The sequence below is a fragment of the Meriones unguiculatus genome, chromosome 9, assembly GCF_030254825.1.
Source record: "Meriones unguiculatus strain TT.TT164.6M chromosome 9, Bangor_MerUng_6.1, whole genome shotgun sequence".
Classification (NCBI taxonomy): domain Eukaryota; kingdom Metazoa; phylum Chordata; class Mammalia; order Rodentia; family Muridae; genus Meriones; species Meriones unguiculatus.
In genome coordinates this window covers 29,740,235-29,761,843 of record NC_083357.1, presented here as the reverse complement: position 1 = coordinate 29,761,843, position 21,609 = coordinate 29,740,235, and the positions used below count along the sequence as shown (strand labels likewise).

At 44.1% G+C, this 21,609-nt stretch overlaps 1 protein-coding gene across 1 annotated transcript in view; it reads right to left on the bottom strand.

The window, feature by feature from the left end:
• Nek10 (NIMA related kinase 10) overlaps nt 1-21,609 on the bottom strand; it is a 183,720-nt gene that overhangs the window by 5,961 nt on the left and 156,150 nt on the right. Inside the window, exons 32-35 of the mRNA XM_060390990.1 lie at nt 18,511-18,621; nt 4,962-5,055; nt 3,076-3,128; nt 2,943-2,998 (exon numbers count right to left, since the gene is read on the bottom strand). Of these exons, the coding sequence (XP_060246973.1) occupies nt 2,943-2,998; nt 3,076-3,128; nt 4,962-5,055; nt 18,511-18,621 (314 nt within the window). The remainder of the gene's footprint in view (nt 1-2,942; nt 2,999-3,075; nt 3,129-4,961; nt 5,056-18,510; nt 18,622-21,609) is intronic.

The window sequence follows — 21,609 nt, the reverse complement described above, 5'->3', positions numbered from 1 at the left end:
TAAGTACAATGAGAACCAGAGATTCTTCATAGCAGAAAATCAATACCATTCAAAGTAACTCATACCGTCTGAACATCTATGTTCATTTAACTACATTATGTGGTCAACAGTCTGAACAAACGGCAATGCAAGCAGATTGAATGTGCATTGCATTTTATCTTGTATGTATGTTTTTCAATGTTTCTTCTATATATTTTTATCATGACAAAATTATTGTTAAATAATCTTAGGGGCCAGTAAGCTGGCTCAGAGGGGAAAGGCACTTACTGATAAGCCTGACAATCTGACTTCAATCCCAGAGACCCACATGGTGAAATGGGAGAACTGACCTCTCAAAACTGTCCTCAGACCTTTAGGAACAACCTTGCTTTCCACCCCCCTCCCCCACCACACACACACAGAGACAAGCATACTAAAAAATAAAATGTTAAAAATGTAATAATTTAAAATTATCTCAGTCTATCACCATTTGTAGAGATTATGGAATAACTGTCATGTTGATAACCTGTGTGTGTGTGTGTGTGTGTGTGTGTGTGTGTGTGTGCACATGCATGTGCATCCATGAGTGTGGAAGCCAGGGGTCAACCTTGAGTGTTGTTCCCCAGGACACCAGGACACCAGGACACCAGGACACCGTCTCTCTTGTCTAGAATTGTCTCACCGGTCTAGAATTCACTAATTAGTTTAGGCTGAGTGGCCAGGGAGCCTAAGGGGCTAGCTCTGGGATTACAAGCACATATGACCACACATGTTTTTTTTCTTCTTTTTTTAATCTCTACATTTTGTAAAACAAACGTTTTATGTCTGCAGGTGTTCTGTGTGCATGTATGTGTGTGCACCACTTTTCATGCCTGGTACACACAGAGGCCTGAAGAGGGTACTCAATTCCCTGGAACTGGAGTTACAGACATCTATGAGCCACCATGTGGGTGATGATACCTGAAGCCAGCTTTTCTGGAGGAGAAGCCAATGCTCTTAGTCTCTGGGCTATCTCTCCAAACCCTCTGTGTGCTTTACTTATTTTTAACATGGGTTTGGGAGGGTGGAGTTCTCATACTGGCATGGCAAGCACTTTCCCACTGAGCTGTCTCCTCAGTCCCACACTTACAATTTAAGATTCTCCCTTGCTTACGCACAATCATCTAGCCACCCCTGACTCTGTGACCTGGTAGGTTTCTCATTTATATTGCAGGGTTTACACTTAGTCATAGGTGAGAACAGACAAGTAAATTAAACCAATAATGTCGATCATAAGCCTCTCGAAACTCACACACCTAAATTTTCACTGATACACCATTCGATTTTTTTTTTTGCAAGAATATGAAGCTTTTTGCTTCTCTTGCTCCAGAACACTGAGGAAAAACACACAAAATGACAACAGTTGTAGAATGACAACTTCTGCCCCACTACTTTAAGCCAAGGACACTTAGAATGAAAAGATGCTGAAAGTGAAGAACAGAAACATGCAGACTTCCCACAGAAGGGTTGTATGCTCAGAACTTGAGCAAAAAGTGAAAATCCAAACATCCCCACAGGGATGATGGGAAAAGGGCACCTGTAAAGGTGGTGATTTCTATCAACAATGGATTCTTGCAAGGTGAAGATTACTCATCTTGGCTCTGAAGTCCCAAATCACAAGCACTGTTAAGTTTGCAAAGGCCATATTTTAAAAATATGTTATCAAGCCAAAAGAGCAAGTGGTTGAATAAGCTCATCTGTGATTCATAAGAAAGGCTGACTGAAATGTGAGCAGCAAGAGAAAAGCAGGAAACTGAATTGAGCTCAAAGAAGAATGTAATTTCTCTGTAATGACCTTTGCAAGCCAGTCTTGAGTCCTCATTTTCCAGGCTACTAGCTGTCCTTAAAAAACACTTCCAGAATAATTTAGAAATCTATCACAAAGTAGCTCTACTGGCTGCAGAAGAAAGATGTATGCTTGGGGGAGCACACTCCAAAGAACTGCACATCCTAAAACAGCCCTGAGCAACAGCACAGGCTCTAAGATCAACAATCAGTAAATGGGACCTCATGAAACTAAAAAGCTTCTGTAAAGCAAAGGATACTGTCATCAGAACAAAACGACTGGGAAAGGATCTTCACCAACCCTTTATCTGACAGAAGGCTAATATCCAAAGTATATAAAGAACTAAAGAAGTTAAACAGCAACAAATCAAGTAATCCAATTTAAAAATGGGGTAGAGAGCTAAACAGAGAACTCTCTGTAGAGGAATATAGAATGTCAGAGAAACACTTAAAGAATCGTTCAACATCCTTAGTCACCAGGGAAATGGAAATCAAAATGACCCTGAGATTTCACATTACACTCATCAGAATGGCCAAGATCAAAAACTCAAGTGACAATACATGCTGGAGAGGTTGTGGAGAAAGGGGAACCCTCTTCCATTGCTGGTGGGAATGTAAATTTGTACAACCACTTTGGAAATCAATCTAGTGCTTTCTCAGACAATTAGGACTAGCTTCCTCAAGATCCAGCTATACCACTCCTAGGCATATAACTAAAATATGCTCAAATACACAACAAGGACATTTGCTCAACCATGCTTGTAGCAGCTTTATTCGTAATAGCCAGAACCTGGAAACAACCCAGATGTCCATCAACGGATGAATGGATACAGAAATTGTGGTATTTTTACACAATGGAATACTACTCAGAAATCAAAAACAGGGAAATCATGAAATTTGCAGGCAAATGGTGGGAACTAGAAAAGATCATTCTGAGTGAAGTATCCCAGAAGGAGAATTTTCATTGTAAAACACAGTAGTGATCTCTCCACAGAAGGTTTCTACTCAAAGCAAATATGAGAGTGTTGAAAAGCAGTTAGTAGAAATAAAGCTTTTGGAAGCAGGGATGGAGAAAGCAGGTCTAATGTTCAAATATGTCTCAATTCATCTTTCACTTGAAAGCAAGCTCTGGGTCTCACCTGTCAGTTGTGAAATTATAATAGCCGCTTTCCTCTAGGACTTCTTCAATCACAGTCTGGAATCGACAGACAATCCAGTTAGTGTGAAATTAAAAGCAACACAAATAAAGCAGCCGGGACTGCAGAACACTACCTGCAACTGCTCATACGAGATCCCCTCTTCCAATTCAAGGCTGGCGGCTGGACCTGAAACAAAGCAGTCACAGCGCATCAGCCTTTGGCTCTCAACTTCTTAACCGTGGCGTGCTGGCAATTAATATTCCAATTGCAGTGAATATGCTTAACTTCTAAACTACAAAGGCTTAAAAGAAAATTCCAGGACCAAAGAGTTGGCTCAACAGGCGAATGTATTTGCCTCATAAGCCTGATGACCTGAGTTTGATCTCTCCCTGGATTCCTAAATGTTGCCTCTGACCTACACAGACACAGACACACACACACAAATAAAAATAAACTAAATTCAAAATAAAAGTAAATTCCAAAATGCCTAGGCCTTGCTTCTCTGTTGTGCTAAGCTGCTCTGGAAAAGGCCATTACAATGCAATAAATAAAAAAAAGACTTAGGAGCAACGCTTAGTGAAAACTGGCTGAGAAAGGTAAGGGCGTGTGTGTTAAGGGGAACAGCTCAGCACCTGAGCCCACTGGGAAGCTGCCAAACCAGTTGTTGCCAGTTTCTCCTGAGTCAGCCTGCACTGACCTTTGAGGAGGCCCTGCTGGAGACAGGCAAGAGAAGGGGTTGTTAGCTTGGCTGAAGGGAGGCATGAAGACAAGAGTACTGGCTGGTTTAAAGCCTTGTTTAAAGGCACTACCCATGGTGCTGCAGGTTCTGGCATCCGGTTTTGCTAAGATTCCTGCGACAGGGGCTAAGCCTCCGCTCGGCCGTAGAGTGGCCAGCTGTTCTGAGAGGTGCTGGCTAACCCTGTCTCAGCGTCTAAGGGATTTCCATCAGAGTCCATTCCATTTCGGTTGCTTTGATGAGTTTGGCCAGCAGGTGAACTGATCCAAGGTGGGTGCAGCTGTTCAAAGCAAATGACTTCAGACGTGTTATCTTGCTTGGAGATTTCTCAGGGTTCCGTTTAAACGACACTGCCTAGCCAGAATTTGATTTATGACAAGAATACATAACCAACATGCAAAAATGATTTCTTAGGCAACAGCAATAAGCTTCTGCAAGCTATCAGATATTCGTCTAACTGTGACACCTCCCTTCTGGCACCATCACTGCAGTTGCTGCGGAATTCTAAAGTCTCAGAAGAATGGGACGCTGCTCCTCAGGCTTAAAGCATCTCCAGAAGAACATGGCCATGCTGAGTCCCTCCAAAGGCCTGGTTCTTGCTATGACCACTAAACCCCTCACGTTGATTATACAATCACTATACGATGTTTATCTTGCTTATCATTTTACTGTGTTATTCTTATATTTACTCCCATTTTATGGGAGACTATAAAATTTTACTGAGCTTCAGAGGTCCAAGATCAGCTACTAAATGGCTGAGCTGAGATCGGAGGCAGAAGTCCAGGTTTCTGGAGTCTGGCTGTGACCTCATGCTACCCAGCTTCCCTATGTGAAATTGTTCTAAAAAGAACACAAAACAAACAAACAAACAAACAAACAAACAAAAACCAGATGTGTGATGTGGATTCTTCCGGTACCTCAGGTGTCTCCATTTTGAACATGTAAGCCTCCCATTTCTGCCTTTTATCTTCCTACATGCCCTTAGACATTGGCTTCATCAGTCCACCAAGAAAACAAATAGAAGGAAATGCAGTTTACCCAGAGAGACCCTGATGTCGTTTATAGTACCAAAGCAGTGCAGGAAGCAGCTTGTGTGAGGACACAGTCTCTAGGAACCTGTAGGTTCTACACACTATCACCAAACACTACTTCAGTGGACACTAACTTCATATCTTTTGTATGGTAGAGGTGGTGTTTTAGGACGATGTCTACATGAACAAAATGGCTCTTTCTGTATTTTTGTTTGTTTGTTTGTTTGTTTGTGAAGGCCAGGTCCCTCTTACCTGTGGGATCACTTGCAGTCAGGGAATGATGTAGTAAGTGGTAATCCGACGTAAAAATGTTTGGCTCAATTGGTTCTGGAGATCCCTGAGATAACTGAAAAGGAAAATACGAAAGTCCGTCAGAGGCAGATGGCAGGCGGCTTCTGAGAGCAGTGCCCCATTCGATTCTGAGCTCTGCCTCTGTGGGGAAAGTGGGGCTCTATGGTCCCTCATAAACAGATAAACACCATCCTGCTTCCAGAGGACTGGTAGACTGCAAGCAGAAAATTACAGTAGAGGCGAGTCAGACAGTTCCTTAGTCACAGGAGAAAAGCATGCTGTGTAAAGGCAAAAACGGTGTAAACACAGCAGTCTGGGCCTGAGACATCAACATGTTATTTTTAATCAGGCGTGGGAGTAACAAACCCCAGTTACTCAACAGAACGGTCTGTATAGTCCAGACCACAGCCCCTTTCCATCTGCTGCCCTGACAACACGGCCTTGTTGGACCATGGCAAGCAAGTTTCTTAATACAGTCTCTGAATTACTACTAATGAACTTGGTCCTCCACACAGTAGCTCCTAATACTCCGTTCACCCAATGACGGAATTGATTAAGTCCCAACTGTTTAAAGCTCTTCTGTGAAGCTGAAGTTTTATATTTTTGGTTATAAGCCTAGGCTTTAATGGTCGAGCCATCTCTCCAGCCCAAAGCTGAATTTTTAAATGGAATTTCTTAATTGAATTTTAGGCTATAAACATTTTCCAACTCTTTTTAAATTTTTTTTATTAATTACACTTTATTTACTTTGTATCCCCTCATAAGCCGTGATCCCACCCTCCCGCCCCCTTCTTCATGCATGCCCCTTCCCAAGTCCACTGATAAGGGAGGTCCTCCTCTCCTTCCTTCTGATCTTAGTCTATCAGTTCTCATCAAAAGTGGCTGCATTGTCATCTTCTGTGGCCTGGTAAGGCTGCCCCCCTTCAGGGGGAGGTGATCAAAGAGCAGGCCAATCAGTTCATGTCAGAGGCAGTCCCTCTTCCCATTACTATAGAACCCACTTGGACACTGAACTGCCATGGGATACATCTGTTCTAGGTTATCTCCATGCATGGTACTTGGTTAGAGTATGAGTCTCTAGGAAGACCCCTGTGTTCAAATTTCTGGTTCTGTTGCTCTCCTTCTGGGGTTCCTGTCCTCTCCAGATCTTGCTATTTCCCATTTCTTATATAAGATTCCATGCACTCTGCCTGACAGTTGGCCATAAGTCTCAGCATCTGCTTTGATAGTCTGCAGGGCAGAGCCTTTCAGAGGCCCTCTGTGGCGGGTTTCTTTTCCAACTCTTTTTACCTTTACTCCCACCCAACACTTGCATTGGCCAAGGGCTAGTGCCTGAGTTATTATACTTTTAAAATGTCAAATATTAATAAATCAGAAGCAGAATTTGAACTGGCAGTAGTAGTTAATCTGGATCTACAGACAATGCTCATAAGTTAAGCACATCCATTTCCAATCACTTCAGAAAAACTGGCAGCACAAGCCATACTTAAACACCACCTAAACTGCCACCGGTGACCTAAAAGACTCAGGGTGTGTGTGTGTGGAGGGTGTGGTGGTATCGGGGTGCCCCTCCTTCTTCCACATCCACCCACCTTCTCTGTCCCCCATTCTCCCTCTTCCTTCTATCAAAGTATATGTACAAGAATGTTAATAGCATACTATCTATGATAACTAAAAACTTGAAAAACTCCAAATGCCTACACAGAAAGACAGATACATCATGGTATGTTCACATCGTGCAACCCTACCAAGCAATGAAACAGACGATTGACAGCCAGAATGCGGATGAATCGTGAGCAACTGAAGCCTGACAGAGAAGGAGACACAGCAGAAAGCTTTGCCTACGCATATTTCTACAATCCAGCAGAAGCAGGGAATAGTGACCCTGCAGCAGGGAAGTGGTGTGACTGGGATGGAGCCCGATAGGAAGGTTCTGCGTGTTGCTGTGGGGGAGGTCATGTGGGTGAATGTGTACCTCGCTGTATATTCTCTATCATCTCCATACATTTTAAATTACCAGGTCAGAACTAGTCCGTCATTGCACATCAGACACTATGGATACACATTGAATGTGTTTTCCATTCTCCACACACACATATACATTAGCAGAAAATGTGGTCCTGTCCCTTTTCATTCCTGAAACTTTGCTCTTCTTCATGGTAACTGACAACACGTGTATGGTGTGACAAGACCATCAGACACTGAAAGCAGAAGGATCTGATGGCCCAGGGCACTCTGTCTTTCTTACAGCCTGACTAATCGTAGTCTCTCTGACTAAGCCTTGGAATAGTTCCTATGATCCTGAAAACAACTTTCTGGTGTTAGGATGACTTTCAATGGGGTTATTTTAACAAGGGGATGATCTGCATATCTCAAGTGTTCACCCTGATGACAAAAATCCGATTCCAGTTAACTCTATGTGTACCCTGTGGTCCTAAGGATTTCATGCCCCTAAAGGCCTAAAGCTGCAAGTAGGGGAATGTACCGTGTGAGCAGGGGACTTTGGGACTGCCATTTTAAGGTGGCAAGGGAAAGATGACTCTTTTATTAGTATTCAGCCTTAAAGGGCGCATTGTTTAAGCCTTCCAGTCCTATGTCAGTCACGTTGGCACACACCTTTCCCTTGAGGAATCAGATAGCTCGGAACAGAGAAATGGCTCAGGAACAAGGGCCAAGGCCAAAATTCAGCAGTCTTGTGTTTGAACCCAGATGTGGTTATTTTTCTTCTAGAGCTTTCCAGAGATTCTTTTTGTAGTTTAGATTCTAGGTATAAATATGTTTTTAGCAATCTAAACCCCTTATCCCGCCTCATTTACCATATTACAGTGTCCACCCTTTTGACATGGTGGCACAAACCTGGCATCTAAGGAGTTCACACTGGAGAGCTGTGTGATCAAGCTACCAAAGTGGAGCAAGGAGGACCACACACAAAAATATTAACTTGCCCTCCGCTGCGGAAGTGACTTTCCACGACACAATCTGACCAGGAATACAGCAGAGTATGTAGACAATACATGCACAACAGCAGGCAATGCAGAGAGGGCACCACGGAAAATAGGAGATTAATCGGCCCAGGAAAGAATGGTGGACAGCGCCACCCAGGTGACACTAAGGAAGCACACACACAGGAGCCACGCGTTCATGTTTTTAGAATAATAAGTGAAAAAGTTTTCTTTTTTGTTTTTATGTTTTTTTAATTTTTTTCACAATTTTTTCATTATGTATGCTCCCTTAATTCCCACACTCCTATCCTTCCTTTTCTCCTCTACCCCCTTCCCCTAGTCCACTCCACTATTGCCATTTGCCTGTAGCTTGTTCAGTCTCATCAGGACTGCCTGGATCCTCTTCCTCTGTGGTCTGGCATGGTCTCATCACCAGGAGAGAGTGATCATAGAGTAGTCACAGAAGCCAAATATTCTTAATGGCCACAGCTGAACTCACAGTCACTGACATTCTGGCAAACTTGGCTTGGCTCTTATCACTCCCTTGGTAGGTAAACATTATTTTCGTCTTGTGGGTGGGGAGACTGGGGAGGCCATTTACCCAAGGAGCAAAATCTGTACCAGAGCTGAGCCCACAGTCAAAGTGAACCTTGAGTGACTTGAGGATACAAAAAGATAGAGTCCAAAGAGATTGGCATTTAGACAGAGAAGAAAGGACAATGCTTCTAGGGCTGATGGTGTGGGCAGAGGGAGCTGAAGGTGATTCTAATTTTGGATGTGCCAGATGGCAAAGTCCCTGTTTCCCAGTAGCTGGGGACACAGAGGAAGCACAGAATGCTTTTCAAGTTCAAGCCCCTGTGGCTAGAGGCAGCTGTGGGGGTTAGTGGTCTCACATGGCACTGTGAGTACTGGGCTTCTGTGAAGAGCTGCCTTTGCCGTGGCTTCCCTCTTTGCATGACACCTAAGGACCTTCCTTTGCACCAGTGAGCACCCTCAGCTCTGAAGTACAAATGACTGTATACACTTTTGAACTAACTAGTCAAGGAATAGACTAAGGCTGTCACCTCCCCTGTTCCAAGACATCTCTGATTTGGGACAGGTTCTGACTGTGCCATTTAAATGCTCAGTCAATTATGAACAAATGTTCAAGGCAGAATTTACAGAGTCACAAGCAAGGAGAGACTACAAATGTAATCACTCAGTTTTTCAAACTATGTCTTCTTTTCCATATCAGAAACTCTAGTTCTCAGCTGTAAACAAGCTTCACAAACAACATGGGATCTAACCAATGGAGAGAGCTCTGGAAGACACAGACCAAACATAAAGAAAACTAGATGCAAAAAGTGAGGAAAAGGCAGCATTGCTGTCACTCTGCACTCCCTGTTCCTCTGGTCTAACTCTGTTGAGCTTCCCTTGTCCTCTGAGACTGAAGGCCGCTGCTAGGAGCAGTAAGTGTTGCTTAATGTTCCAGTTCTCTAATCTGCAGCCTCTTTTAGTTTATTAGCTTTTCATAAGCACTTTGTTATTAGAAGTGACCAATATCTATATTTACTTGCTTTCTTCCATGAACCAACAGTCTGTCAGCTCTGCCACAATCCAAGCTCCTTCCAGCAAAGCATCCAGCTGTGCAGTGTTTCCCTTCCCTCTGAGAGTCCTGTCCCTAACAGAATGTCACAGTGGAAAGGATGGAGAGGTTCTGTGTGGTGTTGATGAGACACGGAGCCTGGTCCTCCCCACCCCCACCTCACACAATGACTATGGCAAGCAGGCAAGGAGACAGTGGTGGCCTTCCCTGCAGGAGGGTTGACCTTGACACTGGAGCTTTTCTTCTTGGTCAAAATTGGTCAGTAGTTGCTATAATGACTTACATGCTTCGGGGCCTGGGGCAGGGCCAGGTAAACAGAAAGCATGCCTGTCATAGGTCTGAGGTCCTGAGAGCTGAGCAATCCGTCCTTCTAGAAAAGAACTGAAAACCTCAGCTGTTAAACAACACAACCTGGATCTGCAGATCTGTGCTGAAGGGAAGAGTCAGGCAACGTCAAGACGGCCATCTCACAGGAAAAAAATTGTGTCAGCTAGGCCACCACAGTGGGAAAATGTCCCTGATTTTTTTCTTGGCCTCCCTATACCCAAATGCTCTGCAGAATGCAACTTCTAGAATGAGAAATCGGGCAAAGTTGTGGGTTCTGAGTGTTAAATGTGTGTAGAGAATTAGCCAGCTAGACAGTCTTGTCTTCCTAACAAAGGCCCTCACAGTAGCAGGACCTCTCTGTATGCATCTTGCAAGAGCAGAGGGCACTGCCTGGGAACCAGTGGGACAGCAAAAGCTCTGCTCTTCCCAGGTTCATGGACTCAGGGCCACGTATCCCCTACGATTGGGAGGCACGGTAATATGTAAGGAATACTGCTCTTACCAGGATGCTAATTTCTCATCCTCGTTTCTGTACTGGAGCCATGTGGAAGTTGGGCCTTGGTTCTTTAATTTGCTTTAATCCCTGGGCCAGCTGACACGTTAAAGCTTATAATGCAGAGGTCTTGAGAAGCCGTAGCTGCAGGTTAGAACTACATGGCTTGCCTGTGTGCAAGCCGGAGCAGTCAGCCTTCTCACAGAGGGCCTGCCCCTTCACCCCTGCTCTTTCACAGGACATATGCCATCCATCTGCTTCTGAGTGGCTGCTCTGTCAGGAAGGGGAGCTGCTTTCAAATGTCAAAGGCCAGGGCTTGTTCTGGGAAGAGCCTCTCACAAATATCAGAAATAAACAAAGCAAATGACTCTTCATAATAAGCAACAACACGTAGCCACTTTAAAGCAGTTGGGAAAATGGCTTAGACAGTAAGTGATGTGCAAGCACGAGGACCTGAGTTTGATGTTAAAAGCCACGAGTGGCTCTCCACACTGGTAATCCTCATGCTAGAGAGAGACTAGCAGATCCTTGGGGCTGAATGGCTAGCCAACCTAGCATAATTAGTGAAAGATCCTGTCTTTAAAAAAAACAAGACAGAACCATGGTGAGGTTAACCTCTGGCCTTTACAAGCACATGTGCACATTACCAACCCCCTGTCCCAACACAGACACACACACTCACATACAATAAAAATGGGAGATAAAAAACAGTCAGGGAGTTTAGAGAAATGGACTTGAATTCTTGGCCAAAAGCCAGGGATACCCTTGGTTTGTACTCGCTGGAGACTAGAAATGCTGGAATGCTTGGTGCTCTCACGTCTAGTCTGGCTCCTCATCTTTCTTCTCCTTTTCTGCCTATGGTCTGTACTACTGAGCTCTTTTATGAACTCATGCTTGTTCCCAATGGGATAAAATCACTTTCTCTCTTTGTAGGGTTCCTGTTTCACTTTCTCCTTACAACCAAAACTTTAATCCAAATACCTGGATGCAGAGGCACATGGGTGAGCCAGCAGGAGCCCCAGCTCATGTCCAGTCCCCATCCCATCCCACCTCATGCTTCAACCCAGAAAAGGTTTACTAACTCAGAGACACCACCACCCTCAGAAGCAATCCCTTTCTCGGAAGCTGTTCAGCTTGCCTCCCTACTCTTCCCTTTTGCCTATGATAGAACCTACAGTCTGAAACTCACCTTCCCCTTGTCTGTGAAATTCATTTTTCAAGTGCACAAGACAAGCTCACTGGTGGCCATTGACTGTCCAGGGTCCCCACTCCTGAGGTAAGCTCACTTGAGGTGAGAATGCCTCTGTTGCTCCCAGCGACCATCCCTGCTGCCACCACTGGTTTTCCTCTATGTTGTACTGGTTACTAGACTGGGGATCAGGAAAGATGAGCATGGGAACCATGTGACATCCTGCCTCTTGCTTCAGCCTTGCCCTATCCACAACCTCTGCTTGTTCCTATGTCTCCCTCTTTCTTTTCTTTCTTTCTTTCTTTTTCTTTCTTTCTTTCTTTCTTCCTTCCTTCCTTCCTTCCTTCCTTCCTTCCTTCCTTCCTTCCTTCCTTTCTTTCTTTCTTTCTTTCTTTCTTTCTTTCTTTCTTTCTTTTTCTTTCTATCACCACCCTTTTACTTTCCCTGTGACCTTAAGTTAGCTGGGAGTTGGGGGAAGCACTTGTATCTTTCATTCTTCCTTCCCACCATCCCCTATATCCCAGGCTGGGGTACCAAAGCAAGTGAGCTTAGTTAAGCTTCAGAGAATGCTGCCTGAGGCCCACAGCTTTAACTGTTCCTGCCTCTAACAAGTGCTCATTCATCCTCCCTCCCATCTGTGAGCTAGGAAATAATCTTTTTCAAAAGTATGGATCATGGCCTGGGGAAATCTGACTAAATACTTTCTTTTTTTCCCCTGGCTTACAGTGCTCCACAGCTAGAAGTCAAGTGTGTGCCTGAATGGTATGCCTGCACCATTGGACATTAGCTGGCTTCATGCCTGGGTAAAGAGGGACATAGCTGCCAGGATAATTGGCACTTTAAAACAGCTGAACCTTGGAAGCCAACATAGATCCATGGCAGCCCAATGCCAAGTCTGGGAGATGCACAGAATGCCGGCAACCCAAAGTCGGATCTTGTTTGCATAGGCCAGCAAGTGACCACCACAGGAAAGACTACCACTGGGAAGATTCATCATGTTCCAGGTGCGCTGACTCTTGCTTTCACTTCCAGGTTCTGCGACAGGGACAGACTGAGGAAAAAGAGTTCTGATGCCATCACCTTCTGAGTTCTGTAATATGTTTTTATTTTCTGTGCCCCCTGTTCTCTAGGTTACAAACAGTTTCTGTCAATGTGGTTTCTAAGGGACTTGGGTGCCCTGCTTATGTGGAGGGAGGCAGATCTCTCTGGCTTCACCAGATGCTACCCTCAGGTGGAGCTGCAGAATGCCTTTCCCCTCCCAGTTCCTTTCTGTGCTGATGCACACTGGGCACATGTGCCAACTCCCCCTGTATCTTCCATGGCTTTTGTCCCAGTAGCAGCTTTTAAAAGACAAGCCACTCAGGGAAAAGTAAGAGAGGAGCCAGGTCCTGTCTGAGGCTGCTGTATAAATCATGCCTACTCTCAGGGGATGACTGGCTCCTGTGTTCACAGGCCTCCAGGCTCAAAGCTTCAGAACTCTTCTCTTGCTTTTGCCCTTTCCCCCTCACTGGCTCGCTGGGGGCCAGTGAATCACTTCCTTTCCTTGATTCACCCCTGCTATGCAAATACAACTATCCATGCATTTTGGAGGTCCCCTGGATAGGCCCCCTGTAGGGCTACCACACCTAATGATCCAGAACAATTGAAGAAGCCAGTTAAATCATCCTGATTCCCAAGAGCGGCTAAGGTTACCTCTTGAGGGGGTAAATGGTCAGACGTGGGGATACAGATTTCATTTTTTGTCTGTCTTGTTATCTTTCTTTTGCACAGCCCCCTGGAAGCTAAACATGAGTGTGTAACCAGACTTAGGATCCACAGCTGGCATAGGGACACCTCACGGGAGGCCAGCTGGACTGAGCAGCTCGCCTCCTTGCTTCAATCCATATCATACCACAAATCATAAAACGTCCCTAAACATCACATTGTCAATGCTTGTCACTGTGACATGCTCTTGCTATAGGCGTTCTTTCTCTTTGGCTCTCACCTATCTTACAATAAACCCCTTTCTAAACTTTACTCTCTTAGTTGGGGTTTTTATAGCTGTGGTAGACACGATGACCAAAAGCTCCTTAGGGAGGAAAGGATTTATCTCAGCTCACACACAAGGAAGTCAGAGCAGAAGCTCAAGGAAGGAACATGGAGTCAGGAACTGAAACAGAACCCCCCCCCCTTGTGGCTTATTCAGCCTGCTTTCTTGTGCACCTAGGACCACCTGCCCAGGGATGACACTACCCAGAATGGCTAGGCTCTCCCACATTAATCACTAACTAAGAAAATTCCCCACAGGATTGCTTATAGCTCAATCTTATGGAGGCATCTTCTCAATTGTGGCTTCCTTTTCTTATAGAACTGTAGCTAAGTCAAACTGACAAAGCAAAACAAAACCAACCAGGACTCTCACCCTGCCCTGGTCCACTAAATTCATTCTTTTGCATTCACAAGGCAAAGGTCCCAGAAGCCAGTGATCCAGGGTGGCTTTGGTGGTTAATGATTATCTGGCACCTTCACACCTAACCTGAGATAAGAGAGCCCCTGTAGCTCTCAGGTACCTCCCAAACTTGTCCTTCTATCACTCTTCTACACATGTACAGCCATAGAAAAATGCACAAGTGCATACATGTACACAAACCTTCAAGTACTTATAAAAGCAGGGTCAATACACTGGACTCCACGTGCCTATCACCCCACTTGCAAATGGCCAATATAGTTTCATGTGTATCTCTTCTGTATCCCTTTCTATGTATATCCTTCAGGAATTGGATAGCAAATTCTGTACAATATATTTATTCATAATGTTTCAGTACAGTTCTTGAAAAATATGTATTTGTTTTATTAAATTAGTATTTAAAGCATATGGAACTAGAAAAGATCGTATTGAGTGAGGTAACCTAGAGACCCAGAAAAACAAACATCACATGTTCTCTCTCATTTGAGCTTCTAACTCCAAATCTTCAGATCTGAGTATATAAACCTGTAATCACTACAGAATCTGGGTAAATGAAAAGAGACAGTTGTCAGGGAGGAGGAGCAATAGAGAGGAGAATAGCAGGGTATGAGTGATCTCAAGGGAGAAAGAAAAATAGTGGGGCTGAATTAGAGAAGGGAAGAGGTATAAATATAGAAGGAGGGAGGTGGGTGAAATAACAGTAAGGATGTATGAAGAAGTCACAAGGAATCATAAATAAAAAAAAATGTATCTGGGCTGACAATGCTCACCCAAGAGTCATAAACCATTTAACAAAACCACCAACTCAAAGAATGAGTGGAGACCTACAGCTGCCAGTTTAACAAATCAGCACAGCCCCTAATTACATTCTAAACATCTGTCCTAAACCCAGAGGTAAGTCTAGTTCTCACTCCACATCTAAGAAACTTCTGTTTGCAGTCCATCACAGAAAACCACAGCCAATTCAAATGTGTAGTTATAGAGTCCAGTCCCAGCTAGTACATCTCCTCCTTCTGCATGTCAGGCTCAGGGGATATCACAGAAGAGAGAGCAGAGCGATTGTAAGGGGCAGAGGACCAGGGAGGGGCTCACTGTGAGACTGTGCCTTCTAGAAGTGTCATGAAGTCAAACCATCATGGCTGGCTAAACATGTGCTGAACAACGTTGATACCAATAGACATGGTAAGATGAAAAGGGTTGCAAGCTCATGAGACCTCAACTCTAGGTAAAGAACTAAGGCAGCTAAGGAAAGGTGAAAGCAGGAGAAATAGTCTTCACAGCAAAGAGCACAAAATTATTTTTCTAGTACCTTATGGTCAGCCCTAAAGACATACACATATGTTTTTCTAGGAAGAGTTAGAACAAGCCTCAGCGCTTTGAGGAACATCCATGGAAGAACAAAGAACTGTAAGCATGGGACTGTTCTATTCATTGCCCCATAACACCCATGTATGTCCACATGGGTGGGTATCCCTTTGAAAAACAATTGGGAAATGTCTTCCTATGAGGCATGTAGTCTCATTTTTCCCAAGCCTGTATTTTCATAATACTGCCTGCTCCATCAATCTTTCTCCTGGTTGTTTTGGTAGCAGTGAGAGTTGTAGGAACTCGGGACCTGGCAACTGTGATGTTTATCATCTGTCCTTATCCCTGTATTTGCTGCAAGATCCAGAGAGGAGACTGGCAAGCAGTTCTATGGAGTCAGACAGTAAATATTTCCAGCTTGGAGGACATAGCGTTTCTGACTCTGCTACTCAGTTTTTTTTATTTTTATTTTTTGAATGATAAAGTAGCGATAGGCCAGATGGAAATGAATGCATTGGGTTATGTAAATAAAGCTTTATTTACAGAAGTAAACAGCAGGCCAGATTGGCTCGAGCTATAGTTTGCTGACTTTACATTTAGAAGCTTGATCAGATGCAGCTGCGAGCTTTTGGCAGGACTGTGTTCTGCATCAAGTGGCATACACTGTCAGGTGCCTCCTCTCTGTGGTATCTCCATCCTTTCTTGTCCTGGGACTGTAAACCTACAGTGCCAGCTGAAATTCATCTATAAAACAAAATGTCCCTTCATCAGCAATTAGTTTACCCTGAGACAGAAATTAAAGTAGAAAGGAAGAAAAATGATTGATTCCCTTTGGAAACATGTTTTAAAACTAAGAATGGGTTCCATTGCATGCTCTGATGTTAACCAGAGTGATCTTTTCGCTTTAGTGTCATTATTGGCTCCTGAATTTTATGCTGTTGTCAGGCTGTGGCTGTATTCTTAGTGATGCTTCAGGGACAGCCTCAACATGGCTCTCAGTCCTTTAGACACATCAGCAGGAGTCCCCAGCAGTGCTATACTGCCTATATCCCGAAAAAGCCCAATTCAAGCTTGTGAGATCTCTGCCCTGGACCAATTGACTGCATCTCCTCAGAAACAGGGGAAATGTTGAGTTGAATGCTTCTTGATTAGTTTCTAGAGTATTTTTTGGTGAGGATATTTTTAAAAGAAGATATTTGTTATGAATTTACTCTCACTGGCAGTGCCGTTTAAAACACTGACTTGAACTAATCCTTCCATCTTCCTTCTCCCTTTTCCCAGGTTGAAAGGCCACTGTGTGATTATTCAGCTGGCTTTGGTGCCCCTAAGTTACTCCAGCCGAAATGAAGAAACCTGGTCTTTCAGACTGTGAAGGAAGGGACCCCCAAGGAATTGAAAATTTCCCTAGGAATCTCATGCTGGGAGAAGGAAAAGGCTAACGCTTGGTGCCAGAGGAAAAATAAAAGTCCCCTGGAGAGAGATTCCATAGTTCAGACAACTCTGCAGACCATCTTGAAAGAAAGATTAGAGCCAGGCACTGATGCATAGACCTTGCTTCTATTTAAACACTGCCTTTCTCTCAGGATCCTGAAGACCACTTGGGGCCTGGAAAAGCCACAGGACCTCTGTGTGGCCCCAATGCCTAAGTCTCCTTTCCATGCTTTTCATTCTTAATTTGACGTTTTGATAGGCTTGCTGCAGATGGGGGTCGCCCAACCTGGCTCAGTAACCCTCTCACTTGAGCTCCCCAGACGCCTCCCCTCCCCCACCAATCCTGTTTTTATGCTCAGGCCAGAACCCTGGTTAGAGGTGCTCTCCAGAAGGGAGGAAGGGAGCCAAGGACAGCCAGGGGAGGGGGCTTTGGAGGGATGATTTCACAAATGAACATGGCTTTGCTGTCTAGGAGGAACGAAGCACAGAGGAAGCCTGCATGAGAAAGACTGAGGAGGACTTGCAGGTCAGGCAGGAGCAGAAAACCACTGGCTGGCAGGTGAAGGAGCCTCTGAACACCCCTTTCAGGTAGAACCTTTCATCTATAAAAAACAGGATTTCTGCTAAGATGAATTTGTATGTAAGTTGGCTTATTCTCAGTATCACTTTACTAAGACCATAAAAGCTAAGCGTATTGTAATCTTTTGTGGGAAACATGAGATTATGATGTTTAAAAACATTCTTCTTGGTATTTAGGAGACTGTTGGTGTGAGGCCTCCTGTACAGCTGCTTCATCTCCATCGTCTCCATGACTTTGCCCTGTTTACCTGGGCAGCACGTGAAGGGCAGCTCATTCTCCTGTCTCCAAGGGCTGAGATCATGCTTTGTTTACCTGCCTGTAGCTGCCCCTTTGGTATATATATATATATATATATATATATATATATATATATATATACACACACATCCAGATAGCAGACATCGCTATGGCTCTGCTCCAGCAATACAGAGAAAGGCACTTGCTGTTTTCTTTTTCTCTTTTTTTTTTCTTTTTCTTTCTTTCTTTTTTAATCAAAGAGCCTAACACATTTCCCCAGGATTAATAAATTTGTTCTTAAATTGCAAAAAAACCTGAGAGGAAGAGTTTATGGGCAACATAGTACCAACGTTTAAGCAGATGAGGACACTAAAGAGGAGGAGTTAAAGACATTGGAGGGACCAAACTATGTCCATCACAGTAGCTAGACTTTTCTAAGCCTAGGACCTTCAGGGGTAGAAGAGCAGGTATATAGGACTTCCAGGAAAAGCAGACTTCCTGTCTCAGTTTTCTTCCCATTTGGCATAACAATTTAGCTTCTGTATGTGTGAACAGAAACTTGTTGTACCCAAAGGTGAAACGGCTGCAGAGTGTTGTAGCTGAGAAGAACAAGTTCGTTCCGCCCCCATAGATGATTAAAATCAAGGCCTCACAGGGCCAGCTGACTGTACCAGACAGGAAATGCAATTTAGGGGCTCACTGAAGAGCATTCTCAAAAGTACTGAAACAGACTCTTCAAAGGCAGGCTGTAATATACATATTTTTAAATTAAAGACATGTATTCTTAGGAAAATGTGTAGTGATAAGGAACCAGTTGTCTGAAAATAATAGCCTCGGAAATGAGGATGAGAAGTCAGAGGTTAAATACCCATTTGGTGTGCTAAGCAGTACCCCTGGACAGTGAGCAGAGTTCAGTGAGCTGAGTTGGGAGGAGGGTGTCTCCCCCGAACAAGTCCCTGTGTGGAAAGCACGTACCTTCTTGATTTCAGACTTCAGGTTGCACGGGTTACTCTGTCGGCTGAACAGAGACTTCTTAAATCTCTCTACAACCCTTCTCTTCAGATCATGGTGCAGAGCCGGAGGGAGCTTCAGAAAGCAAGAAGACAGCCATTACAACCAACTTCTCCACACTTCATCCTCTCCTACAGAAAACATTTCCAGGGGCCAAGGCAACAATGCATTCTCAACAAGACTGAGAAAGAATCTGAGTTAGCAAATTATATGCCACAGTTTTCATCCTCTGTACAGAAGGATGGCTCTGCCTCCATTTACCTTGTCATGGTTACACTTACTGATACAACTCTGCACCTAAGAGCTATGCACACATACATTTTGTGAGGAACAGCCTGAACAAGGAAGGTCCATGCCACTCATGTGTGAGTGCCTGTGGTACGTGAGGACCATGCCAAGTGCTGCAGCCACAGCCTTTACAAGGATCTGACACTTTGACCCAGGAGACACAAAAACTTGTAAGTTCATACACAGACATCTGCCTATAACAGTTCTTCAGCTGGATGGAAACCAAATCCTAGGGGTCAGTGTTAGCAGGAAGAAAGCAGCATGGGTTGACATACATTATGACCTGGCTAGGATGGTATACATTTCAGAAAGACAGAGGCAGTCAACGCAGAATCTTAGAAAAGAGGGGGGTTTTAAATAACCACAGCATTTGCAGTGCTTTGCTGGCAGGATTTACACAGGGAATCAGAGTTCTGATGGAACAGAGGGTGAGGTAAAGTCTGGAAGAAGATCAACACAAAAGAATAATAATAATCAGGATTATCAGGGGACTCAGTCTTGATAAACTTTTTTTAAATAGACAAACATTCAAAGGAAGAGATAAAGGGGAAAATGGTATATAGGGGGGATAAAATGAATGTTCCCAATTAAAAAGAAACAAAAACTTATAAACTCAGAGCAAATGCTGACCAAAACAGGCAGGAACACTGCAGAGATAATCATGTCCCAGCCCTACTTCACTGCCTGGGAGTCTTCAAGGTTGATATCTCGTTACTATTTGGGGCCGATAAAAACGATGTGTGCCACCTTGAGGGTAGTAGGATGAATCAAAGCCCTCAAAAGTCACAATTATTCTTTCCCTTCACATGGACTAAAGGGGAGAACATGGAAGGTGAAGGAGATAGTTTTCAGCATTAGTCTCTATCCACGGGAGGAGTGAACCTTGAGAGGATGGAGCTGCAGCCTGGGGCAACAGTTCTCTATTGCTTCACACCCAAAGGCGCCACCTCCCTAAACCAAACAGCAGGGGGCAGTGGTGGCCTAGGTCCAACTAGCATTCTCCCCGCTTGACGGCAGCAAGTCCCTGAAAGGGAAAGGTTGGCACCCTGCTTGCTAAAAAGGTATTTTAAAGGTGTGGATCGCCAGTGGGCCCATAGCCTCTGAGTGACTCGGAGGTTCATCTATCGCCGCTGAGTTCAATGTGTAAGAGCTCATATCCAGACAACTGAAGATCCAGACTGTGCAAGCAAGCTACTGTGTCTCGCTGGATAAACACCATTAACACAGCTTTCGGTGATAATTTAAAGCTTTACCCAGAATCATGACTGTTCAACTGCAGATGAAGTAAGTATAGTAACATAATCTATGTAAAAATAGAACCAAAACCCTGGGCCCATGCATGCTGGGCGCTGTGATCACTCCTTCATGCTCATCGTCTTGTATCTCTCTCACAGCAAATTTGCAAAGCAGGTTCAATTTCTAGGTGGTGGAAAGATTCCTCACACACTGTCCTTCCATGGTGTACTTAAGTCTTCTGCTTCAGCCTTTCCCTTTGCCAACACCACTAGCTCACCACTGCCTTATAGTACCTCACAGCTTATAAACATTCCCATGTCATTAATTACATCCCAGGCACACACAGCCTATAAGAGCGCCCATTTTCCTGATGAAGAAACTGATTCTAGAAAAGATCACATTTTCTTCCATTCACACATCAAAATGGCTTTTACTGTACCACACAAAGTAATAAAAGGAGAAACAATAACAACAAAAATAAGGCCAGCATGTTTTCTCAAACTTGCATTGATAGAGATTCTTTCCAAAATCCCAGATTCTCTTCCTAGTTGTACATTAGCAAGACACCAGCAATTTTCAGGGCTCCACTGGTTAAACAGTGGACCAAAAATAGCACCTTATTTTATTTTGACATTTTACTGCATAAGAACTTTTTCCATAAATGTTAAAATCAAACATTCTAAGATTACCATTTAAAGAAATAAAAATCTAACATTTGTCCCTAAAAGCAAAGTTGCTATGAGAAATACAGTCATGCTGTTACTATGGACTCTCTGACATCCTAGCCATGAGTACTCAGGGGGCCCAGTGGTTGGACTGACTGCTGTATGCTGCTGCATAACACAGTGTGAGAGCCAGGGGGATGCTATTGGCTGTTGGTAACACCCCAATGATGGGCAATACTATGGGTCCTCCCAAGACCTCCTCCATTTGCTTGGAGACAGATGTGTCTCCAAAGTTTCTAAAGTTCTTAGATGAAGACTTCAAAGCATCTATTTAACCAAATGGAAATTAAAGGATATCTAATTTCTTCAGCTCTCAGGTCTTCCCTATGCAATAACTATGAAGTAACATATGAGTATCAAACACTCTCTACTCGGTGGAACACTGGTTCCCAGTACCAGAAATAAACCACTCACTGCCTTTTTCACATGCCAGCCTTAAGGCTGAGCTTCCATGTCAGTGGAAACAGATGTGCAATCAAGGTAAGAAGGAGGATTTAATGCCCTGACTTACAGAACTGAGGCCACTGGGTGAGCTTTTCTGTGTATCTCTGTGGAAACTGAGCAGAAACAAGCGAGTTTCTCTGTCAATCCCCTCCATCCCTCACAAGGACAGTGAGGCGGAGGGGAGTTGCCCTGTTTCTCAGGTCAATCGTACTTTGAAGAAGCTTCCTTTGTACAGCTTGGCCTTCTATGCAGCAAGCGCACCAACATGAGGTCTCCTTCCTGTGATGGCACTGGCTGTATCGAGCACTGCAAAGTTCCCAGAGGGGAACCTTTTCTTGTTGTGTCAATAACATGAAGTTGAAACTGTTCT